The 27,896-nt window shown below is 33.5% G+C and overlaps 1 protein-coding gene across 4 annotated transcripts in view; it reads right to left on the reverse strand.

Moving 5' to 3' along the window:
- Positions 1–27,896, reverse strand: part of BANK1 (B cell scaffold protein with ankyrin repeats 1) — a 307,020-nt gene that overhangs the window by 192,228 nt on the left and 86,896 nt on the right. For all 4 annotated transcript variants that reach the window (XM_032261513.1, XM_032261511.1, XM_032261514.1 and 1 more), the window contains one exon: positions 16,210–16,315. In XM_032261513.1, coding sequence (XP_032117404.1) covers positions 16,210–16,315 — 106 coding nt within the window. The remainder of the gene's footprint in view (positions 1–16,209; positions 16,316–27,896) is intronic.

Below are 27,896 nucleotides of genomic sequence, written 5' to 3' on the forward strand. Positions count from 1 at the left end.
TGTTCTCATAAATCATTATCTGGAACAGTAAATATTCATTCAGAGTAGGATGACCAGGTGGCCACTTCAGGGTAAAACAATAAAGCACACAATAAAGAGAAGATTAAAAATCAGGAACTCTGCATTCTAATCCCAGCTCAGCCACTAAATCTGTTGTTCTTAAGAATTCATCTTGTGGACCTCAGTTTCCTAATTTATAAAATGAAAGGTTTGGGAGTCAAAATTATAGGACTTCTCATATTCTTTTGGGCTTGATGCCATGCCGCAAATGCTTTAAGCCAAGAAACTCTCTGGAAGGTATTTTTTCCTGGGTTTTAATTAGATACCAATTAGAGTAGGGAAGATAGTTGCAAAGGTTGAAGAAACAGAATAATTTTCATTCCTTTCATAATAGGATTTTAAATCTGATGTAATGTTATTATTTCTGTGGATCTGTAAACACAGAGCATTGCTATGTTTATGAAACTTTTTGGTCTCTGACAGGAGAACCATTATATAACATGTGGAGAACCATTATATAAACATTATATAACCATTATATAACACTCTTCCAATCCTGTCAAATATTAGACATAATTTTATTTAGAATTTTAAGAAACAAAAATGCTGCCAAGGTTATCATGTTTCTAAAACCTTGATAATGTAAACAAAATGCACAAAAGAAATAGTTCATCAAAGTCCTATGCTACAGTTTTGTTGTTACCTCTAATATTACATAAAATATGGCAGTGAAAAATGCATAAGTAGATATATACTTTACTATTAGCCTCAATATTGAATCTACTTCATTAACTGTTGCAATTGAATCCTTCTTACTAAAATATTCTCTTAAATAAGAGAAAAAATTAGAATTTGCATCCACCTGGTATTTCTCTTGTTAATTATCTCAAGAAACTTCATAAGAGATACTTTTTCTTTTAAATGTTTTAGTTGATTAGGTTAGAGCCTAATCTGCATTATATTCAAATGCGTCGTAATTTCTTCTTACTATATAAATTTCAAAATAATGCCTTTTATTACTTAAATACCAACATTCTAAAACTTAATATTTACTTTCCATGAGAAGGAATATAATATAGCACTTAAGCATTAGGACTTTGGAGGACTTTGAATTAAATCTTTACAATTCAACTCTAGCATTTAGTCATAGTGTGATTTGAACAAGCTACTTGAAATTTCTGCATCTTAATTTTCTCAACATTCAATTGAATACCATTACATCTGCTCAATCAGTTATTAAACCTATGTCCAATGCATTCTTCCATGCAAATACGTACTGTTGGTCCTCATTATGTGGGAATTCTATTTCTGCAAATTCATGTACACAGTAAAGTTTGTCTGTAACCCCTTAAGGCCCTTTCCCAGTCATTTGCAGACACTATATAGCAATGAAAAATCTGAGTCACCCAAAGCAGATTCCCAGCTGAGGTCAAACAAGGCAACACTCTACCTTCTTATTTCAATTTTCATACTACAAACAAATGTCCTGTTTGTAGTCCATTTGGTGCCACAACTGTCACAGTTTTTGTGGTTTATTTTGGTGATTTAACTGTTTAAAACGCCACCCAAGTATGGTGTTGAAGTGGTGTGTAGTATTTCTAAGCACAAGAAAGCTATGGCATGCCTTATGGAGAAAATATATGTATTAGAGGAATTCATTTAGGCATGAGTAACAGTGTTGACGGTGAGTTCAGTCTGAATCAACAGTATATATTAAATAAGGTATTTTTTAAACAGAAACACACATAAAGCAAAGTTACGTATCAATTGGTTGATGAAAATATTGTGACCAGAAGCTCATAGGAACCTAACTCTACACCTCTACTGGGAGCAAAGTTTCAGTATTGACTTGAATAAGTCAATTACTTTATATAACATAACTTCTGGAAATAATGAGAATCAACTGCATTTTAAAGCACTCTATGGGCCCCTTTTCATTTTGGAAAGAGAGTTCAGAATTGGTTTCCCATTGCAGCATGGCCAGTTATTTTCAAACTTATGGTGCCTTATTTTCTTTGCTCCTCCATACATTCAGGGAGGCTCTGAGAGAAGCTACAGCCCCTGTGTACTGCTCCTGAGGGTGAGGCCAGAAAAGCTGTGGAGCTGAGGGAGGCAACTGTGAGCATTCAAGTCCATGACTTGTGAGAGCTTCTCCTGGGCTGTCTGTGTTCAGGGCCCAGTCAGTTAAAAGTCACACTGGGAATGGTTAAAACCCACTTCCATAACCACCTTCCACATAGAAAGAGCAGTCCTAGAGCCTTAATTCTCTGTTTATTCTTCTTGTCAGGCATAGGCAAACAACAGGAAAAACTTAGGATGTAGGTGAATGGTTACTCTGTTGTTCTCAGATAGTTCCTTTGAAAGACTGTACATTCAAAAATTTTTGATAGAAATTCTTTATTTTCTAATTGTATGCTTAAAATTTGGAAGTTTTGTAAAATTGTAAAAATTGAGTTCTACAATGTCGGCATTCTGTCATTCAAAGGACCTGCATAATGAGTAGACAAGAGGTATGAGAATAAATGGAGCACATCACCTCAAACCCAGAAGGGGCTCATTGCTTACTGAATACCCCAATGAATGAAATCCACCCTAAAATTAGCAACAGTAATGATAGGAGGAGGAGGAAAAGAAAGAAGAAAATATGGTGGTTTACAAATGGAATTGGAGAGGTAGGGTTTTAGGTACCTAGTGGCAGAATGAGTAAGAGCAGAGCAACAGAACAAGGATGTGGCAGGTTGTGCAAGATATTCTGATTTCAGAAAAAGAGTCTTTGAGGACACACTGTGAAGCGCCTTCTTATCTAGGGGTGTGGGCCAGGAATGGCCAGAGAGAAGTAGGCAAGGTGCAGAAGAAGGTTGAAGCAGGGCTTGAGGCCACAGACGGACAGCCTGGGAGCTTGGAGTCCATGTCTGGAGGTAATTCTAGGAAGCACAGGGAGATGTGAAGTATTTGTTAGAAGTTCCTAGAATTGGTATCAATTAAAATTAAATCTCACAACATTTAAATATGTTTATTGCCCATTTTCAACTAGAAAACCCAGACAATGTTGTGGCAATAAAAAGAGCTGGACAGTTTCATGTTTATCCAGTCCATCCAATGTGTAGCTAAACTCTGGTTAAAGAAGACTCTAGAAATTTTATTTCTACATAGATGTGCTTGCATTATTTTCCTCTGTGTTCATTAAAAAATTCCTTTTGAAAATTACCAACTTCGTCTCTGCTGTGTCTTGATAAGACAAGAACCAAGAACCAAGAAAGATTCAGAAAAAGTTGAACAGTAAAAGTACACAAACCAGATGGGCTGGGTTGGGATCAGATAGTTGGGAACTCTAGCACAGGGGCCATGCCTTACAGGTAGAATGCTACCTATTGGCCTTTATATGGGTCTCATATGGAAATTCAAGAAATGAGGGCCGCAAAGCAGTAAATCAACATGTCAGGCAAGGAAGTTTTACTTCATTAGCAAGGACTATTTCAGCATTTTAAAAGGAATCCCTATAGCACCAGAGTTATACTTTTAAAATATTAAATGATTTGATAATAAAATGTACAAAGGCAAGGAGGTAAATCTATGAAATCTTTTGGGCAATAAAAGGAGTGGATAGAACTTAAGATGCCTTTGGAAACACTGCCATATGCAATGTAGGGACAAAATGAAAATGGAATATGAGAATGATTAGGGAAGCCCCTAAGTGCCAACCTGCCTTACAGATTTCAGAGCTGCGAATATTTATGTCTTATAAATATTTATGTACATATTTATTATTTGTTACATATGTATTTAATAATTGAATGCCTATATTCAATACATATTTTATATATTTACGTTATAAAGAGATTTATTATAGATATATTTCTATCAACCTGTCTGTATCTTTCAACACATATATACATATACATTTTATTGGTTCTGTTTCCCTTGAGAACCCTGACCAATACAGTGAGAAAGATGACTGTGGTGGCTTTAGTAAACCATAACCTATAGAAATAAGGCATAAAAGCAAGTTCTACATCTAAGTAGCTTTCCTTTTCAGATAATGCAACGTGAGTTTTCAAACCTGAAGCTATTTTAAATAACTATTTGGTAATGGCAGAATCCAGTAAGCAAATGAATCCTTTTAGAAAGGGGAGGGAGGTAATTTTAGGGTCATTAATAATAGTGTGTGGTAATGTAGTGGTTTCTGAAACTGTCAAGAATTTCAAAGGTTTGAGGATCATTACTGCATAACAACTGCAAAAGTAAGACGGAGTTTCCTAACTTGTAACTTATTCAAGACATTAATTAAATAGCCCATTCTGCCCCACCTCACCTGTGTGTGTGTGTGTGTGTGTGTGTCTGTATGTTTGTGTCTAACTGAGGTCAACCCATGCATGCATTTCCCTCATTAAAATGAATGGATATTAGATAGCCTATTTCCTGTTATCAGTTACTAATAGATACTATTTATATTTCTTTTCCTAACTCTGTAATTATAGATGCTTATTCCTGTTGACCCCAAAAAACCTACAATTTTTGTGTTGGCCCAGAGAAGACAGGCATATGTGCCTCGGTACTTGAGCACAGACAGTTCAGTGCAGCATATTCAGAAGGCACACATGCCAATTTTTCATTCTGCTAATAACAGATGCCATGAATAAGAACAAAATAAAATGAAAAAATTATGACAATCTAAATTGCTGCCTGAATTCAACAAAGAAGAATCATGTTATTTAGGGAGTTCAAATATTACTAATCTGTATCTATTGATACCAGGGTTTTATTTTAGTCTATGGTTTATTTGGTTACCATTAGCTAAGTAATTAATATAATAAATTTTTATTGAGCACTAGAAATTTTTCTAGGCTCTAGGAATAAATCCGTGAACAAAATGGGGCTTCTTCCTAAAGGATAGTATTTACCCTTAAAGGCAAAAATGGCTGATATGAAACAAAAATTGCCATGTTTCTAGGATTGCAAAAATAATGAAAAGAGTATTTGAGGTTATTTCAAACTTGCCATTATAACTTATTCATTGTAGTGTTATTTATATAATTAGGCAGAAACACTTGAGAAGTCTTCCTTTAAATTTTAGATAATCTGCCCTGTGAAGTTTTCCCTGACTGTCCTCTTTTTTTGTGTGTGTGCTCCCAAGATACCCTGAGCTCCTGCTCACTACAATGTACAGGGGCACAGTTGTCCAGGGACTAGCAAAGTGGCCATGGGAGGTAGGCTGCATGGACCCAAGTCCCAGCTCTGCCACTTACCATCTGGGGAAAGTATGCAACTTCTCATCCGTAAAGTAGAGATTAAAATGGTCCCTACCTCAGGATCATTGAGAGGAAGCGAATGACATCATAAGTAAAGTGCTTAGAACTTTGACAGAGTAATCAAAACAGATGTTAAGCGCCATGTGTAGAGAACACACTGTATTAATGACACCTATTTTTGTAGTTTTGTTTTCTTGTTCCTTGGCTTTTGTACCCCCTGAGAGTGTGGGCTGTGTCCTGTTTATCCCACATTCTTTTACCTTCCTTTAGTATCTAGAAGAGTACCTACCATGAAGTGGAGTACATTAAACTTTTTGTAAGCATTGGTGAGGTTTTTTGGTTTTTTAATAATGGTATGGGAAAACATTTTTAAATGAACAGTCACTCTAAGACTACTTCATTCTGCACCCATGATTTTAATTTAAGGACACAGAGTGATGGAATAAAAAATCTATCTTGACTTTAATTTATGTCAATGTTAGTTATGTACATAACAATGATGCCAGTCAAGCACTGGTATGTTCACTCAGTGGTTCTCATTGGTGATTCACAGAGGAGTAGAATCAGCATCATATAAAAATCTGTGAGAAATGTAAATTCTTGTACTCAACCCAGACATGCTGTATTGGAAATTTGAGGAGAGATGGCAGCAATCTGAATTTTAAACTATCCTTCAAGTTATTCTGAAGCCTGCTAAAGTTTGAGAACCACAGCATTAAATAAAAGAATACGGGCTTGGTTCTCATAATTAAACAAAAGTAGATAGACAACAAAATTGGGGTTAACCTCACAGAGAAGTAAATAGAACTGCAAACTACACAAAGTATGTCTGTAATACACTTTCTCTCCATTCTGCTCACAGTTTCTGTAAAAAACCTCCTTCTTCTGTCATGGCTTACATGTTTTAAAATACATTCTTTATAGGGTCAATGGAAAAGACGATAACAGAAGTGAAAATTATGGGTATTATATTTGTCCCATAAGAAATTTAAGGAGAAACAAATTCATTATAATAGTGAATAATTTTAACATATTTCTCACTGTGGTAGAATAAGGAAACTCAAAATTAATAATGCCACAGAATATTTGAATAAAGCAAGCTTAATATAAAGAAATATTTAAAACATTTGTACCTGACAACTGAATGATATTTTTTCATGTACACAAGGAATATTTACTTGGAAGAGCTGATTGTATTTAGAATTTAAAGCAAGGCTCAATAAATTTCAAAGATATAAAAAGGTATATAAATGGGCAATTATAAAAGATACCATTAGAACAACAGCACAGACCTCTGTAAATATCAGACGAAAGTAAAAAGGGAATAAACATCAGTCAAAATCAGTAAATATAGATTAAAATTATCTACTTAAAAATATTTCAAAGTTGAAATTTCAGCTAAATCCCACATCATGCTAACTTCCAAATACCCTTTATACAAAACAAATGAAAACTTACAGACTAAATAATATTTATAATTTATTTCTTAGAGAAATATATAATCTGAATAGCATTTTGAGAAAAACAGTATTGTTAGAATAATATTTCAACTAAAGAGTATCCATTATATTGCTACAAAAGTAATTTCCATTTGCAGCTTGTAGGTAATGATCATGAGGAATATAATTTCTTATAGTCAACTAGATGTCAATGGATAGAGATCATACTTATTTTTCAGATTTCCATTATTGTCAAAAATTTGTTCTCTAAGAATGTATGAATAATTCTCTTTCCAGGTTACCTTTTCAGCTTTCAAGATGACTCAAGTCAGAAACTGATACTTAGCCAGATAAGAATGGTAAAAAAGTGGCTGGAGATAATGCAGCCAAACTACTTCAGCTTTCAAGCCTTGTTTGCTCTTTATCATCTGCCTCTTGATGCTGGTGTTCCCCTACTTTCTGAGTTCTTTGCCTAATCTGCTACATTTTTTGATACATCTGCTATCCTGTCCTTTGTATTTCATATGAACTTGTTCATAATTTGTCCTATAGCTTCCAGTCATACCTTTCCCAGTATTTGTACATCTTAACTCAGTCTCATTTATCTGATACAAACTCTGGAGATGCTTAAAATAGTTAAACAGTATACAGCAAGTAAAACTGAGGTTCATTACACTGGAAAACAAGCAAAAAAGCAGTCAATTGAAATTTTTCATAGACTTCTTTTATGTTTTATCTGGATAGCTCTTTTTCCTCTCCACTCATTAACATCTTGCATTGTCTCAATCAGTCTGCATTTCTATCTCATTTTAGATATTTTGTGGCTTTTTAGGTTTGGGGTACATAGTGAATCAGAACTATAATTCTTTATCTTCCTGAGCATTTGCTCTATAAATAATACCTATTGATACTGAGTTTCAGGAGAAATCAATATATCTACAATATTTTCATGGCACAAAAGAATTGGGAGTGCCTAGATCCATGGGCGTACATTTCTATCATTAATGAATGGTTTTGTGTATATCACAAGTTATTTTGTGGCTTTTTTTTACTTCTCTCAGGAGTAGGACATGACATGGTTGATAATTTTATTCTCTTAGAAACATTGTCTTCTGTTGGCTTTTAAGAGACCTCTCTCCTACTTCAGTGGCTGCATCTTCTCAGTCTCTTTATGGAAATTTCTCTCCCAAGCCTCTAAATACAACAGTGCCTAAGATTCAGACCTTTGCCCTCCTCTGCACTCTCTACAGAACAATCTCATTCAAGGCTATGGCTGTGAATATCACATATGAGCTCCTTCTCGGGTGTTTATATACTTATATGCTTAACACCAACCACCTTATTGTCTTTTAGTTAACATAGCCAAACTAGAACTTTTGATCACACCATCAAAACAGTGTCATCATATTGTCAAAACTATTCTTGCCATAGGACCTCTATTTCAGTTAACAGCATTGATATTTATTTTATTTGTATTTTTATAAACATGCCTTTAGTTACACACAGACCAGTCCTCTCTTTCCTTCACCTGCAATTTCTCAGGATGTCTCACAATCCTTACTTCCAAATATCTATCAAGCTCAAGCAAGTCTCATCACCTCCACTCCTACCACTCAGGTGACAGCCACCATCAAGCCTCTCCTGCCACTACTAGGACTGCCTCCTATCTGGTGTCCCTACTTCCATTTTTACACACCTATAATCTATTCTCTGCATAACAGCAAGAGTAATATTTTGTCTTATGTAATTAGATGATATTAAGCCATGTGTAAAATCCTCACATGGCTTTTCATCACTTCCTAACTCTCTACTCACTTTATTTATCTCATAACCCATATAACTATTTGCAATAGTCTTGTTTATTTTGCCATTGCTGTTTTATTACTCTGTTACCTCCATGACTTAAATAAAAGCTCCATGAAGAAGGACTTTCCTATATAGGCCACCTGTTTCTGGAGCACCTAGAAGGGTGGCACTTAGTTTGTGCTTGTTACATAAATGAATGAATAAGATTAATCTTTCACATCAAGGTTCTTCTAATTGGGAGAATATATTATGTTCACAGCTTATCTTTTGCATCTATAATTACATAGTCCTTTATTATTTCAGAATATGTGTTGTTATGGTAATGGAAATGGTGTGAGTGGGGATTATAAAGTTCATTGAAAGGTGGAAAAGGGCTCACCATTCCTAAATGCTGGTTCCTTAAAGCTGGACTCAGGATAGCACATTGCCTATGCTCCACAGTTAGATTGCATCCTAAGTCAAAAGATTTCCTTGACGCTGTAAGACATAATGTCCTGTCTTCCCTATCTGTGCTTCATGTATACTCAGGCCAGAGATAATTCTTTGTCTGGGAAGTCATTCTGGGATGAAGAAGGACAAATTCTCATCCTGGTATCAGCCTTGTTTATTTTTTTCTTCTTTCTCTCCCTTCTTCTTTCCTTCCTATTTTATACTCACAGCCTCCAACCACAGTATGTTTGTAAGCATACCTTTTCAAACTTCACATCTGAAGAAATATAGAATCTTTGAAGAAACACTGTAAACACGAATAACCGTAGTATGATTTTGAAAAAAAATATTTTTTTGGTTACTCAGGTAAAAAAAATCTGAAAGATTCAAACTGGCTGTTTTATTTTATATGATTTGATCCAGACTGAAGCATCAGTTCATTAGCTTGAGAATATGCTAAAAATATTATTGGCAGGAGATGTGAAAATTTGTACTTTGGATTGTATTAGCAAAAAAAAAAAAAAAAAAGAAGTGGAAAAATCTATAATTTTACAGTCAATTTACATGCCAAATCTCCAATTTAATTACTAGACATTTTCATAATGTCGTATGTGAAAATGAATCCCGAATTTAGTATATTTACTTAATGATGATGTGTTGGTTACTAATTTGAAATGAATTTACATTACTACATTTTTCCCTATCATCTATTACTTTTCATCCAAGAAAAAAATACTCTTGCCCACTTTTTTTCTTTTACATTGATTTCTTCAGAGCTTTCAAATTTCTTCTCAGATAATTTAAAATGCAAACTGAAAAGGTCCCTAAAACTTCATGCTTTGTGAAATTTATATACTGGAAAATAATTTCAAAAAGATTTCTTATAAAATCTTCTCATTGTTGATTCTATCTTTTCCTAATTTTCTTTTCAGAAAGTAGTAAATCCTCATTTACTAAAAGTCTTCTTTCTCTGTAAAGCCATTATACATTATATTTGTTTTCATCCCACAAATATGAAGAAAAGGAACATCCACCAATGATTTTAAAACATATTTTTTAAAAAAGAATTTTTGATGTTAGCAAAACCTTAAGATAAATAGGAATAAATTTAACAAAGATTGACATAAGTTTTATGAAATATAATATTTTTTGAAAGATGTGAACAGATACAAATAAAGTATCCTGCTTTTTTTTAAACCAAATTAATCTATAACTTTATTTCAATTGCATGAAGTTTTTCATGGAAAAATGGCATACTGATCTTAAATGCCATAGGACAAATAAAGGAAGAAGTGGGACAAAAATAATTTAAAGAAAAATCAGGGTTTATCTTTAATACATACCAAGATTTATTATAAACTTTAATCATATGTTCACACAAAATATCACAAAAAAAGGCAAGCCACTTTTGCAAATGTGAAAAACTGACAAAAAGTTGCTATTTAAAATAGGTATATTGAAAAAGAAAAAAGCGTTTCCAAACTTCAATAAGAAAAGCGTAACAACAGAAATAAATAAAGGCTATTAAATGGAAATTCACTAAAGAAACATGGAACTGTTAATAAACAGCGATGCTCAACTATGTTTGTATTTAAAATGTTATTTAAAGGGTGAGATTCTTAACAGCTGTCAGATTGGCAAAAATAAATAGCTTTACAATTCTTAACATACAAAATATGTGGAACAATGCCACAATACTGCTAGTGAGATTGTTAATCAGTGCAAACATTTTTGTTAGAAATTTGAAAATATCTACCACTGTAGAATATGTACATAACTGTCTAGACCAGAAATTTCACTGATACATAGCTCCATCTCATAGGTATAAAGGAAAGGAGCAGCCACAAATAATTTTAAAATATAATTTTAAATAAGACTTTTGATGTTAACAAACTCATAAGATAAAGAGGAATAAGTCTAACCAGCGTTTTCAAAGTAATTGTATCTCCTGAGATATTATTACACATATGCATAGGGTTTCATATACAAGATTGTTCATTGTGGCATTACTTGTAATGATAAAAAATTTAAGAACAACATTAATATTTAGGACAGATACATATTGTGCTGTAATCAACCAAAATAATCCTATAGAACTTTTAAAATGATGAACTAGATCTACATATATACATGTATAGATATAAAAAATTATAAGGATAAAAAATTAGTTGAAAGAAAAGTATAATTTACATAAAATTTACAAAATTGTACACACTATATGTTAATCATGAAAATAAATATACATAGTGAAAGGATGAAGAACTGCACAGGAAACAGAGTGAAACAGAGAAATTCAACTAGATCTGTAATGTTTTATTTCTTAAGAAAAAAAGATCTGAAGCAAAGCAAATGTTAAGATCTGACAAAGCTACAGGGTGTTCTTTATATTATTCTCTATATTTGTCTGCATGTTTAAATTATTTAATGATGTAAAAAAGACAATCCAATGGACATTTAGTTCTCCTCCACTGAGTTAGCAAGTGATTTTTTTTTGAGTTTTTATATTTTATTTTTATTTTTTACTTTTATTTTTATTTTTCCTGTAATTCCAGCTACTAGGGAGGCTGAGACGGGACAATCATTTGAACCTGGGAGGCGGAGATTGAAGTGAGCCCAGATCACACCACTGCACTCCAGCCTGGTAACAGAGTGACCCTCACTCTGTCCCTCACTCTGACCCTCACTCTGTTACCAGGCTGGAGTGCAGTGGCGTGATCTGGGCTCACTTCAATCTCCGCCTCCCAGGTTCAAATGATTGTCCCGTCTCAGCCTCCCTAGTAGCTGGAATTACAGGTGTGTGCCACCACATCTAGCTATTTTTTGTATTTTTAGTAGAGACAGTTTTACCATGTTGGCCAGGTTAGTTTCAAATTCCTGACCTTGTGATCTGCCCGCCTCAGCCTCCCAGTGTTGGGATTACAGGCTGAGCTACCGTGCCTGCAAATGATCTATTTTCTGTGACCCTAAAGATATTACCAGTCCTAGACAAATCTTAGAGCTACAGTTACCACCACATTATGTATTGAATATCCAGTTACATGCTCCATATTTCAAAGACATATTCAGAGATGATATTCTGAGTTAATACTTTCACAGTCCTGGGTGATCATCTGCTGTCCTCTTTCAGAATAAAATACTGCTACCAATTGTAAATGAATATAGGCTTTGACATGCTTTCTATAAAGTGGCATGGGTTCTACTGAGACAGTTATAAGTGAAGGTAGATATTCTGGGCAAAATAACCTAGTTTAATTTTTCCTAAACTAATTGCCATTTATGATAATTGAACTGGCAACTGCGGCCCCTTTAAAAACAAGCTCTTTTTGTAAAAATTTATGAGGTACAAAGCGAAATTTTGTTAAATGCATAGACTGTAAAAAGTAAAAATAAAAACAAGCTAAACTATATATTTTTTCCTGTCCATGACAAGAGATTATCTGCATTATCCAGGCCTTGGAAGGGCTCTGAAAAGAAGTTATGAAAACACTTGGATCTGCTGCAGTGAGATTTACGAGACTCTGCAGCAGAATTGAAACTCAGAATAGGTGAGAATTACAGAAGGGCTAAAGCAATTGTGTTTGTCTACGTGTGCTGTTTTGCTTCACTGTCACACCAAGTCAGTGGCATTCAAATTTTTTAAATGACAGATCATAGCATGTGTGTTTACACATAAATCTGCAACCAAAACAGAAGTTGTTTAAAATAATACTCTTACTTCAAGTGACACACTCTGATATTTTCTATTCAAGTACTATATACATCAGCAAAAAATTGCCTATCACAATCTTTTATATTGACTTCACAGTTGCTGATGATTCACACACCAGAAAGTTGTTCATGAATTAGTTCTATGACTTGCGTATTCGGAAGTCCTGTATTATATTAGCATATCAAGTTTAGTTAGAAACCTGGTAACATTCTACTCCTAGAGAAAACTTCTTTGCATGAAAAATTCTTGTCAATGGAAAGCGCTAATTTTAAATCAATAATGAAGCATTCCAAGGTAAGAGAACATTAAAGCAGATTTTATTTGTTGTATACTTTCCATCTTATTTCCACCCACTCCTACAATGCAGGAAAGCATGTTAAATAAGGGAGTTTATTGTCTAGAAAGGAATAAAAAATGACTGAGACATAATGACATGGAAGGATATTTTACTTATTATAAATGAAGTGGCAGGAAACTAAACCCAGAATTTACCAAAATAAAGAGAGGATGGGGCAATAATAAGATTTTTGGTTGCTATAGCATTTCACTCCATAATTTAAAAAAACCATAGGTATCTGCAGGTATACCATGACAAATCCTTAGGGTAGGTCAATACTCAATGTAAACTTTCTCAATTCCTTATGATTATGTCCTCTCAGAGTGACCCAACTTCCCATTTACTTTAGCTAAAATATACAGAAATAAATAACTGTTTAATAATAGTAAATAAAATATTTCACCAAATAATTAGAGACCTGTCCTCAGGGATAGATACCTGGGGTTACACCTGACTCATGGTTTGCTGAATTTACCTCTCAGAAAACCTCCAGTACTTTCTTCAACAACTTACCATTTCTCTCTCCAATTCCCTTAATTAATATATGTATAAAGGTAACTTAAACCATACTAGCAATTCAACTTGAACATTATGAAACACAAGTGCATAGTATTAAATACTAGATATTCTGAAGTGGGCATTGATCCAAGACTAGGGTCAAGGAGGCAAGTAATACCTTAGCTCAGTCATATTCGTATCTTTATTGCATATTCTTATTACATATTAATTAGAAATTAGAGCTTAATGTTATGGAGATGCTTTGGGTCTGTTATATATAGGTTTAATAACATCTGTTGCACAATAATACCCAGCAATAATGATTCTGAATGAGTTATCTGGATTATATCAACTTTTCATTTTTAGCTTTAATTTTTTTTTTAAATTTTGGAATTTTTTTCAGATAAAACATTATCATTAAATTCTAGTGATGGTTCAAAAACTTTCATATACTACTATCTTTATAAAGAGAGGGTAATCTTTTCTGTGCTAAAATTCAATATAAAGATGATTTTGCTGGTCTGTAGTACACTGAAGTAATTATGGGTTAGTAAATTTGACTGCCCATTGAAATCACCTGGGAAGCTTAAAAACTAATGATGGCTGGGACCTACTCTCAGGTTAATAAATTGGTATAGTGTATCACTTGGGCATAGGAAGTTTAAAAGCCACACAGGTGATTACAATATGCAGCTAAGTTTGAGAACAGTTGCTCTGAAGTCCTGATAGGTCTGAGGTGGAGGAGCATCAGCTTCACCTGCAATCTCCTTAGAAAGGCAGATACTTAGAATGTTCCCCAGCCCTATTGAACCAGATTCACGTTTTTAGGGGCTCTGATGTAACCCATCCAGAGTTCTTCATCTCAAAAGTAAGGGACCAAAATTGTCTCAGCTTTTTTATTGTGTCATAATTCCATCTTCACACCATTGTATGCACTTTCTCTTGCCTAGAATTTCTTTTCCCTTTCTCTGTCCTTATTGGTTCCCTAGCTTGAATGAAGGCTATGACTAGGTTCAAATGGCTCAAGACACAAACGATTATAGCTAAGGAGATGGGTCAATTAACAAAGCCATAAGGTGAGGAGTGGGTTGTGGAACAAAAGTCCTAATTAAGACTTTTGAAATAACTTCCAAATAAAATTAAACTGTTACCTAGACTGCTTTTTATTCAATTAGGTATACATTGAAATATCATTCAAGGCTGGAAATACATTTACAGTAACATTAATTTCAGATTGTTGTATTAATAGATGCACCAAAATTTACAGAATCAATTATCTATATTTGGAAGATTATTTCCATTCTTTTGGCAACCATAATCATTTAAGACCTAGGTAAAAATCCCTCTTCCTTTTTGAAGCAAACCCTGAAAATTAATGTACCCTTTACCTAAAATGTTATTGTTAATATAATCACCACCACAAAGTTTATCTCATTGATTCTTTCTATAAATACCTGTATATTATTTTTCTCCAATAATATTATGTGTTGTAAGTAAAGAATCATATCATGTCCCTTTTCTATTCTCATCTAGTATTTAATTTTGTAAGTGAATTACATATTGTTAAAATATATATTGGAAACAAAAATAAAATGTCACTAATCTCACAAGAGTACTTATTTACAGCTAGCATACCATTGACTTTACCCCCTAACAGAACCTCACCATTATACAGTTTCTCACATATCTAGGTGAATCACAAGCAGCTGTGCCTTAGGACTCCTACTCTTTTCTTATTTCTGTCTTGAGTCCTGCCAGGCTGATGAAAAAATTGCTTTAAATAGCACAGAAACCCTATAGAAAATAAAACTTTGTTCATTAGTTTTTAATATATCAACATTAACTGCTCATATTCTTTAGCTTCATATCTGTTATATTCACCATTACAGCTCTACCTTAGAGTTTCACACATAGTTGGCATATCAATGAGTTAGAAACAGTATGTCAACAAACTGCAGGAACAGAAAAAATTCTAAAATTTACTACTGATTTCACGATGACATTTGGAAATATAATTTTTCATGTATAGCTCCTATATATACTTTCCTTGATATTTGTATTTTTAACCACATATATAATACATAGTTGTAGAAAATACAGATTCGATAAAATGAAACAAGATGTAATATTTGAAATTGTATAACCCAAACATAACTACTGTGAACACTAGCTGCAAATCCATCCGGACCATCAATTTATATTATATAAAACCTATATGCTGTTAAATGTACATGTACTTTTTTACACAGATGATCACACTGTCTCTCTCTCTGCTACATAACCTGCTTCTAATTCACTTAAGTATACATCAAAACATCACCCTGGCAAGCAAATACATTTATCATAATATTAACTTCTAATGGTTGCATTAATAGGTATATGAAAATATATATAATCACTTATCTTTGTAATATTATGTCCACTTTTTGGTTACTATAAACAATAATATCATGAACAATTTCTATCATAAAAGTAGTTGCCCAAACATTTCCTTAGAATAAAAGTCAAGAAGTAGGCTTGCTAATTGCAAAAGTTATGTGCATTTTTAGGGGCTTGGATTAAAAAAAAAAATGAACATTCAGAAGTTTGTACTAATGTACCTTTTCACCAGGAGTCAGGAGTTGTCTAAATCATCTCATCAGCAGTGCAGCTACCTATATTTTGGGCTATAACATTTACTAAAAAGTTATATAGAATGGAATGTTATATAAAGAATAATTGATGCAGCTGGAAAATACTCACCTTTTTTTTGAGAGTGAATTTCAGTTTGAAGAGATTGGAACTCATAATATGGTATCTCATGTTTGAATATGGATGTAAGGACATCATCAAGTGCTTCAATATCATTCTGTTTTCAGGTGAAAAGGAAAATTTTCATTAGGTTAATTATTTACATAGAAACTCATTTTAGTGCAATTTAACAAAAATTTATTAAGTGGAGTAAACAATGGCTAATCTTTAGTAATACTGATACCTTTTTAGAAAGAATAAATCAGAACATTAGGGCCTTGCCTAAAAATCAATTATTAAGATAATAGAAAAATGGATTCAAGAAATAAAAGTGTTTGCTTTTGGATAAGTAACTATAACTTTGCTCAAATACAAATTTTAAAAGAGAATTACAAAAGATCAAGGGTAATAAGGAAATTTGTCTCAGTAATAAATTTTGGTAAAATATATTTTGCAGTTTAATAAATGAAATAATAAAATGATGAGTCTTTTTCTTCAACTTAAGGATTGAAAGTGAGAAGGTTTTAAATTGTATTATTGCTGTGTCTAAGTAAGGAAAAATATTTATCTTGGCCTTTCTTTTCCCCTGCAGATACAGAACAACTATATTCTACTCTATTTCCCTAACCGAGCATTTCTGGAGCAGCCATCCGGTATTCAAGTGTTCTACTGTCCATGATATAACCTATTACAAAGACCAGTATTCTTTTCCAGTTTTGTTATGTCATGCTACTACTGGGAGCGAATTGCTCAAGATACAGGTGATTACAGCTAAGGAGGTGGCCCAATCAAGAAAGTCATGGGATGAGGAGGGCACTGTGGAACCAAAGTTCCTAATTAAGACTTTTGAAAGAATTTCCAAAAATAAAACTAGAAAGATTATCAATATATAATAACAAATTAAGTAATTGGATTGAACAAAAGGATATTTTTGTTCCTTTACTTTTTAAATTCAGAATTCTGGATGCAAGTAATAAAGTGGTTTAGGTCTCCCTGGATTTCTTGAAAGTCCTACTGAGAAGTGTAAAGAAGGACTGAAAAATCCTTTTCTCAACTTGTAGCTATGTAATGCAGAAGAAACCCAACATTCACAAGCATCTAGCAAACACCACAGACTGTGCAAAGCCCTTAGCTTTGGAATATATTTTTAAAAAGAAGAAAAAGGAAATATGTGACAATAAGTTCTGACTTCTAAAAATTCAGTAATGTAATCACATATGGGCAATGAAGAGTTCCAGGTACCATGTTGAAAGTCACTATGAGTTAGGCATAGTGTGGGCAAAAGGAAACTGCCTCAGTTGCAGAGAGAAAGAACTGGCCGGCAAAGGCTTTATGGAAGACATGCTCCAAGTTGAGATTACCATGCACACAAGGAGCATTTTAGACTAAAAAACAAATTGCATATAGTCATGTAGCTATCATAATGCATAGCCTGGTTAAGAACTCTGGGTACTTCCATAAGAATACAGAAGAATGAGAGATAAAAAGGAAGTGCACATTTCAAGTAGGGCCTTGAACACCTGCTAAGTTTGCAATTCATCTTGGATGTAACAAGTAATTGTTTCAGGCCTATTAATGCTTAATGTGGAAACATTTATTATGTGAAATAAACTTATTTAGTTTTAAGCATGATTATGATTGTTTATGGAGCTGAGTACTGATATTCAATGGAACCAATCCTATAAATGAAGATGAGACAATTTTATATTAGCTATTATTACTCTTTTAATCTCTTCAGGAAGCCTTTGAAAGGAGCAGAGGGGCAAAACATTATTGGTAATATGTTCACACTTTATATTAAAGCTAAGAAATGTGTATCAGCAACACAAACTGATGAAAGGAATTTTAAATATATGAAAATCATAACATTGGTTTGTAAATTTTCTTTAAAATTTGTGTCAATGGCCATGACAGTTCTGCATAGCATATTATCTAGCCATTGTCATTTTTACATGAGGAGATACTTTCACTATTTCTTTTTAAAAATATACAAAATCTAGTGGGTAGAGGTTGGTGTGGCATGGAGTTGTTATACTCACATATAAGTTAGGCATAAAATAGTTTCTGGGATTCCTTCCAGATCTGAGATTTTAAAACACAGATGCGGATTCAAAAGAGCAAGAATTCCCACTAGGAATTTGAAAACTACCATTTCTCATGCAGGATAACACAGCACTTTAACATGAGAAATGCTACAGATAATATAATTGAATTTTAAAAATAAAGTAGCAATGTATTCAGAATGAGAAGAAAAGATCACCACATAGACAAAGACAATTACTTAGGAAAGAATATGGATAACTCTTAATATTCTAGCCCATCATAGTTAGTTGAATCATACCATCTCTATTTTAATTTAATAATCATACTCCTAGTATTATGCTTGCATATAAATAAGTGGTATATAACACAAAACAAAGATGTGAAAAATCACAGAAATGGCTATGAAAATTAATCCCAAGATTTCTCCGTAAATTACAACTTAACTAAAAATATCTGATTTGAGTAGTTATGCTCCTTTTAAAAGTTTCAAAGACACAATATGCATCCTTTCTAAACATCGACATTGAAATTTTAAAATACCATAAATTAGAATTTGTCTTTTCTTAAAATAAATTGTACAACCCCAAGAACATTTGATGAAGTTGATACAATTGTACCAATCTTTTAAAAAGAAAAAGTAAAATAAAACAGTATAAAGTTTGCTAAGCACAAATCACATTTATTCTAAGATTTTAGTTAATAAACTTGATGTGAGGCCGGGCGCGGTGGCTCAAGCCTGTAATCCCAGCACTTTGGGAGGCCGAGGCGGGTGGATCACGAGGTCAAGAGATCGAGACCATCCTGGTCAACACGGTGAAACCCCGTCTCTACTAAAAATACAAAAAATTAGCTGGGCATGGTGGTGCGTGCCTGTAATCCCAGCTACTCAGGAGGCTGAGGCAGAAGAATTGCCTGAACCCAGGAGGCGGAGGTTGCGGTGAGCCGAGATCGCGCCATTGCACTCCAGCCTGGGTAACAAGAGCGAAACTCCGTCTCAAAAAAAAAAATAAATAAAAAAAAAATAAACTTGATGTGAAATTAAGAATAGAATAAAATGATGAAGTTATATTAGTGTTATTACTTTGTTATAGAAAAAATTATATATCCATAATAAATACATACATATGGATGCACATATGAATCTGTATTTATTGAGAACATTGGAAAAAGAAAACAGAAGACAAATGGAGACATGAAATAGCCAGAAGGCTGGTTAAAAAGCAATGCTTTATGTGTGTGAAGAAAGCGTAAGTCTACTCCCAAGAAAACTTTTCTAGTTCCATATGTGGGAATAGTGGATTGATGAATGTAACTTAAAAATAATTTGCATATGTATTTAAATCACAATTTTATTGAATCTGAGTGTTATATAAATTTACAGTTATTTATGATAAACAACTTTATTATGATGATTATTTCTTCCTATAGAGAAAATATAATAAGATTTAAATTTTATTTTAAATAATATTCAAAATTATGGACTTCACTTCTGGAAAGATACAGTAGTCCTACTTTCTTTTTCCCGCTTCCTAAATACTAATAAAATGTTCAATTTTCAGTAGAAAGTCACTTTTTATATGAAGTATCTGGGAGATGTCAAATTGATTGTAAAGAAATAACCAATAAAAATGCCAACACCAAGGAGTCAAAGATATTAGAATTGTCTGTCAAAATCTAGTAAAAAAAAAAAAAAAAAAAAAGTTCAGCCAGCAATTATAATCAGGATCGAAACAAATAAAAAATAGAAAGCCTTATCAGGAAAACAGAAAGTCTCATCAAATAAATAGAAGATATAAAGGTAGAACCAACCAGAATTTTTATAACTGAAATACAATAATCAAAATTATACCTCACTGGGCAGGCTTAATGGTGACATGAAGAGAACAGAGGAAACAATCAGTGAACTTGAAGACAGAACAATAAAAATTATTCAATGGGAACAACAGGAAGAAAATATACTGAAATAAATAAGCTGAGCTTTAAAGACTTGTAAGACTATAGCAAAAGATTGAACATTCTTATGATCAGAGTCCCAAGAAGAGATGAGAATCAATCCCAGGAAGTGACAGAATCAATCCATCCAGAGGACATAGTAATCCTGAATATGTATGCCCAAAAAACAAAGCTTCAAAAAAAATGTGAAAGAGAAATGGACAGAACTGAAGGGAGAAACAGACAACTCCACAATGACAGTGCTGACTTATACACCTGTCTTTCTACAACTGGTAGACAGAAAATCAGAAAAAAATTTAAAAAATCAAACACACCATCATCCAATGATCTAACCAATCAGCATCAATCCACATACATAGACCATTCCATCCAGTAACAGCAGAATACATTCTTTCCAAGGATTTGAGAAAAGTGTACCAAAACAGATCATATCCTGAGACATAAAACAAATATTAACAAATTTAGAATAAATAACAGTGTCTTTTCTGACCACATGGAATCAAACTAGGAATCCATAACAGGAAGATCATAGGAAAGTCTTCAAACCTTAAAAAACCAAACAAACATGCTACTAAGTAGTCTGTGAGTCAAAGAGAAATTCTGAACGGAATTTTAAAAATACATTAAGCTGAATGAAAGTGAAATACAACATATGAAAATTTGTGGAACGTAGCTAAAAGAGGGCTGAGAAAATTTTATAATACATTGTAAAAGAGAAAAAGTCTCAAATCAGTCATCTAGGTTCCTACTTCAAGAATATAGAAAAAGAATATAATAAACTCAAAGCAAGCAGAAGAGAACAATAAATACAACAGCAGAACTCAAAAATGACAGTATAAAAGCAAGGAAGAAAAATCATAATAACAAGTGATTCTTTTAAAGGATCAATAAAATTGACGAGCCTTTAGCAAGACTTACAAAGAAAAATAGGGAGAAAATGCAGATTACGAATATCACAGTTGAAACAAAAGATATCGGTACACACCCTGCAGACATCAAAACAATAAAAGGGAGTACTACGAACAATTCTGCAAATGTAAGTTTCAATGATTTAGATGAAATGAACAAAGTCCTTGAAAAGCACAAACTACTGTATCACATAGTTCTTTTCTATATATCCTACAACTATATATGTTTATCTAAAAATTGAGTCTAATACTAACAATCCCCTCAAATATTTGTTACACAAAACTTAATTCCTTGAAATATATAGATATTTACATAGAAGCACCCCATTTGAAGTTGAATTTTGCTCCTCTCTTTGATGAGGGGTGCGAACACTGATCACAGTGGCATTGAGAGGCTGTCTTTGAAAGCATTTTAGGACAGTATCGCTTAATGTAAGTAGTTGGGAAGTATTTCAGATCATTGGAGTGCTGGGAAAGGATATATCTTATAGGCATAAGTATGCAATAAGCATATTCAGACAGTTTAACTAGTAGTAATAACTACCATATATGGAGCACTGCTAATATGCCAGGCTGTCTATATAATCTATCTCTAACTTTTATCACATCATGCAAAGTAGATTTTTCTAAATGTCTACTTTTATAGAGGTGATGATCATGGTACAAAAAATTCAGTGACACCCAAATTTGTAGAGTTAGTAAGTGGCAGAATAAGGATTCTAACTTACATCTTTACATTCCAAACATACTAAATTTAATCCTACATTCTAATCATGCAGAGAATAATAAAATCTGAAATAGTATTTAGGTAAAGAATAAATTATGTTTCCATGGCTTCAAGGTGACCACTGCAGTTCCCAACAGTATATTGATGTTTAGCCAGAAAGAGCAAGGAAAGTGATGTGTGTGGGAAGTGGCGGTGCTGGGAGAGTGGGCTACAGACAACCATAACTATTATTTTTGTTTAATCAGAAAATCAAAAGTTCCAAAGACGGCCCCTTGTGTCTTGTTGAAAACCCTCTCACATGACATGTCTAACTGCAAGGTTAGTTAGAAATGTTGAAATCTGGTCTTTCAAGCTTCCATAAATGGAGGTAGGCCAAGAAGAGGGCTTTTAAGCATTGATGCTATCATCTAAGAAGCCTCTAAGTCCAGTCACAGAATATTAATGTAATTTTAAAAAATGCAGTAGAAAAAGACAATAATAATAAAGCACCTTAATTTACAAAAGACACAATAGGATAATTGTGAAATTTTCATAGGGAGACAAACCCATTTTATAATTGTAGCATTTTTGCTCTTTACTTTCAAGTATCTAAAAGGAAAGTCAATGGTTGAGCTGAAAACAGCCTTGCTTTTCTTATAACAAATTGCTGTGCTTGTTTAAGTTCCACTAGTAAAAGAAAGCTCACCTCGTTTGTTCCACTGTTCTTAAATGTGTGTTATGAAACAGCCAAAACCGTCATTTAAAGTGAAATTTGATAGTTTACATATCTTTAAAAAAATTCTTACTGTAACTTGTAAAGGAAATGATAGGCAAAAGAGCAAAGCTAGTATTTTCTAGGGTTATGCAAAGACTTTTTTTTTTAAACTTTGTAAGTGCTCAACCCAAAGCAGTTAATTTAAAATAATAATTTAAGTGTATAAATCTAAAAAATATATTTTCTTTTATCAACTTAATTTTCTGTTTTGAATGAATCATTTATTTGAATTGCAATATCTGTGACTAAAAATACAAAAACAAACATAAAACAATGCAAATGATTTTATATGTGTTATTGATTAGGTCTTCATATAGCCACAGAATCTTTTTAAATACTTGGAAGTAGTATTATAACATAAAGAAAATATGTTTTGAGATTCAAGAAGCCTGCATTTAAATGACTGCTCCGGCATTCATTAGCTATGAATCTTAATAACAATTAACTGACAGAATGTTTTACAAGTTTAAATGTAAAATTATAAATGTAGATATGTAAAATTTCCAGCAGAAATTAATTCAATTTTCTCTAAATACTATTATGTGAACTCTGGGATATAAAAATTCATGACATGTAATCATGATTTAAGAAGAGCATGTAAGTCTAGTAACCAGGAGGCCTGACCCTCCAAACTGGCTTTTCCACTGACAAAACACATACTCTATTTATTATTTCTAAATTCTTAAATTAACTAACACATGGCTTTTACATTAGTTAGAATATAGATTTTGCTATTGCAACACAGAGACCCAAATGATAGTGGCTTAATCAAGAAAGAAGCCCTGGATTTAGAACTCCACGCCCTTTCTGTCTCATTTCACTTTTATATGTTATCTTTATGGTACAAGAAGTTTCATCCATCACTTCCTTGTTGAAATTCAAGCCAGTCAAAAGAAAAAGTCAGTGAGGGAGAGAGCATGACTCTACCTGTCTTTTAAGGACGTGCTCATAAATTTGCACATATTGCTTCCACTGACGTGCCATGCCTTTGGGCACCACTTAGTCGTTTGACTACACCTAGCTGCAAGGGAGGAAATGCAACATTTCCATGTGCTCAGATAAATGTTACATTATGCTGTAAGAAAGGACAAAGAAATACTGCGTAATGACTAACATCCCCATCAATCATGCAAAATGCATGAACATCATGATTTATGTAAAGACAATCTGATAAAAGTTTTCTTAATACACTTCTAGAGTATTGACTGAAATTTGATTGTGCTGAATTTTTCAACATATTGTTAATTCATAATGTCAAAAGGTCTCAAAGTTTTAACTTGACCAAACCTGAACAGACTCATTAATGGAGATGCTTAATGACATTCATAATGTAAGAGACAAACCAAAGTGTTTCTATCGTGGGAATTAAATAAAGTATAAGAACCATGCTCTTTCTCACCTTTGCCTCTTTTTAGTAACCATTTCTTAACAACGTCCTGTTAAATATCAGACAAAAGTTTTAAAACAAATATAGCAATAACATACTTAAAACAATGTTTCTCAAAGATGCTTTCTACAAATGATGTCATAATTTATTTAAAATACTTTAGAAAATTCTTCTTTAGTTCGTTTTGGGAGCTAGTTTCTAAGCTATGTGACAGAATTCATCTTGTTTCTATTCATTTGATTCTTTCCTTTCCGGTACTTCCCTTCTTTGCCTTGCTGTTTCTGCTTCAGCCAGTAGTCCCACTGCCTCCTCAAAAAGGGGCTGTGCCTGTGCCAGTGGCAACTAGAACTCTAATAAGTGGGTCACTTGAAACTGGGTGGGAAACTTAATGTATACAATTATTTCACTTCCTATTCACCCAACAAAATATTTATTGAGCATACATGTGTCTTATAGTGTCCCTGGTCCTGGAGATAAAACAGAGAACCAAATAGAGCCATGTACTGCATAAGAATATTTTGGTCAATGACAGACTTCATATACAACAGAGGTCCCAAAAGACTATAAGAGAGCTGCACATGGATGCACCTTTTAAAAATATTTTATATTACATTGTTGTTGTGTTTTCTGTGTTTAGATATATTCAGATACACAAGTACTTCCCCTTGTGTTATTACTGTCTACACTATTCAGTAGAATAATGTTCTATACAGGTTTGTGGTCTAGGAGCAACAGATTATACCAGGCCTTGGTGTGCAGCAGGTTACACTCCTAGCCTAGGTTTGGATAAGTACACTGAGTGATTTTTGCATGTAGTGATGTTTGCACAATGATGCATTTGCTTAACAATGCATTTCTCAGAACATTTCCCCATTGTTAGCCAATGCAAAACTGTAGATGGTATCTTTGCCCTTATTGACTATACAGTAGTAATGAAAGGCAGTCATTAATTTGAGAAATGTCACACATATAAATGTCAAATTAGAATATGATTAGTTTTACAAAGAGATATACACAGAGTTGTGGAAGATCAGGGAAGGATTCACTGAGGAAGAGATTCTAGAATTAAAATTTAGAAGAGGAATTAGAAGTAACTAGGCAAAAACAGTGAGAATAAAGGGGAACTGGAAAAGTGCTTCAGTTAGCTAGAGGAGCACATGCAAAGTTCCCGGTAGTAAACTGCATGGCATGGTCCAGGAACTAAGCCGACCAATGTGCTTAGAATACATAGAGATGTAGAAAAGTAAGATTAAACTGGAGAGAAAGAGAAGAGACAGTCTCTGCAGGGCTATATGGCTCATGTTGGAATCCACAGAAGTGCTGGAGTAGAATTACATGTGAAGATCTTTCTTTTCAAAAGAACCTCCTAGGCCAGGTGTGGTGGCTCAGGCCTGTAATCCTAACACTTTGGGAAGCCTGAGATCAGGAGTTCCAGACCAGCCTACCAACATGGAAAAACCCTATCTCTATTAAAAATAAAAATAAAAATTAGCCTGGGGTGGTGGCAGGCACCTGTAATCCCAGCTACTTGGGAGACTGAGGCAGGAAAATCCCTTGGGTGGGGGAAGGGGGCATGGAGGTTGCAGTGAGCCCAGATCACACCACTGCACTCTAGCCTGGGTAACAAGAGTGAAACTCTGCCTCCAAAAACAAAAACAAAACAAAACAAAAACCTCCCAGACTATGAATTTGAGATAGTAGGAGGTGTGCAAGAACTTACGGTGGAGGACCAATAAGGAGGCTATTATAGTAGTTTAGGCAAAAGAAAAAGCGATGGACTAAAGTGTGAGACCTGGAGAGACATGAAGAGAAGTGAGCAATATTTAGTAAGTAAAACTGATATATATTAGTATGAATTGAATTTGTAGAGCAAGGATGTAAGAAGGTTTAAGGAGACTTTTATGTTTGTGGTTTTTAAACTGGACTGATGATGATGCACTTCCTAAGTAGAAGAGCACTGAAAAAAATGAGGTTTAAAGGGAAACCACATTTGGAATATATCATAAGAATTAATGATATAACATGCAGAGGGAATATTTATCAAAAAATAGAGTCTAAGAATCAAAATTTGATCAATTAGGAACTTTATTTTATAGGTCACAGATTGAAGAAACTACAAAGAATATTGAGAAGGAAACACTATGGAAGTTAGAGGAAAACCAGGAAAAGATGGCTCATGGAAGCAAAGAACACAAAAAAAAATGGAATCGGGACAGTAACTTTGGTCAACAGTGTTAACTGCTACTGGAAACTCAAGTTAAATCAACAAGAAAAATGTTCATTAGGTTTGTTAGGAGAGACTTGAACATAATTGATGTATACTTCTTTGTGTTTTGCTACCTAAGGTATCAAGATTAACAAAATTAAAGGCTGACCTCTGGGGAATTGGTGGGGGTGGGGGGAATTGGGGGGGGTGGGGGAATTGGTGGGGTTGGCGGAATTGGTGGGGGTGGGGGGACATTCCTAGAAGTTACGTTTTCTTTTCAAACATTTATTTTACTTATTTCCTATGTTTGGATTTGGTTTACTGTAAAAGCAAACTTTAAGAATTCTGAAGATAGTTTAGAGTTTCCAAATTGTATATCTTCTTTATTTCTTTATCTTATTATTGATCTTGTACTATAACTGTTATCAGTACAGAGGCCCACAAGATTGCATGTGACTTTTAGAAAATACAAGCAAGCATATTTTTGGCGCAGAAATTTTTCAGTCTTCTAATTTCCAAAGAGTTATTGATGATTTGAGGTTTGTTCTTATGAGAAGCAGGTCCTCTAATTTTCTCTAAGTATCCCATTATGAATAACAGTCATAAAGGAACATTATTAACTGTGTTTGACTTGTGCTTTATTTTTTCTGAATTGTTTTAAAACATTACTTCTGGTTAAAGACATGAACCCTCTAAAGAAGCAGGTAGTAAAAGCAGAGCCTTCCCTTGAATGGGGTTAGTCACAGGCAGGACTTGCCTCAGCACACAATCATCCTCTGCAAGGGTGATCAAAGCCAACCTGAGCCAGTGAGACAGGGCCACATAAGAACCACGAAGGTACCTATGCAACAATCTTGCATGATCTGCACATGTACCCCAGAATCTAAAGTACAATTAAAAAAAAAAAAGAAGCATGAAGATGCTTTAGTTTGGGATAAATTAAAAATGAAGAGAGTATTTATTGCCACTGAGAAGAAACTATAGATTAACAAGTCATTAGTGAAATATATTCTTAAAAGTGACTAAACATAAGTTAAAACATATGGGCCAATGACTATGAAAATAGACTGAGATGGCTTATAAGATTTAAAAAATTGTAGAGAATCAATAGTAAGATTGTATTAATGGCTAAGTAATTGTACTCAAAGCTACATATTGTCTTCTTACAAGAACTGGTATATCTGCTGTTGAAGTAAAACAATTTATTTGTTTAACAAATGGACAAGTGTACTAAGTGGTATGTTCCTGTTTAGTTCAATGATTTGTAACTAATCTGAACCCCAATTTGGAATTATTTTTCTATGATTATTATTACAGGTGGAAACACAAAAGAAATGTCACTTATTTAATCAGTAAAATAGAAGCTTCAATCAATATGCCTTATTATTATTGATCCATTCTAATAATAAGGGACACAAACAATATGAAAAAGTGAATCCAGAAATAAATCTCCAAATTGCATTTTATTGACTGTTCTTTCTCTACTCATCTCAAACCTTTCATCAGGAATATGGAACAAGTAATAAAGGTGATGGAAGATAGATGGAACTTGTTTCTTCTTTAGATGGAGAGCTAAGAAGAAATGCAAATAAAAGTGAAATAAAGGATACATGGACTGCCCACATATTTGCAAGTCAATCTTCCAGAATACAGAGTGGTTGTAATTCCCAATCTAAGAATTTTTTTTTGGCATAGAATTATGGAATACTCGATTTTAAAGT

The sequence above is a fragment of the Sapajus apella genome, unplaced genomic scaffold (genome assembly GCF_009761245.1).
Source record: "Sapajus apella isolate SASKATOON/1434 unplaced genomic scaffold, GSC_monkey_1.0 scaffold124, whole genome shotgun sequence".
Classification (NCBI taxonomy): Eukaryota; Metazoa; Chordata; class Mammalia; order Primates; family Cebidae; genus Sapajus; species Sapajus apella.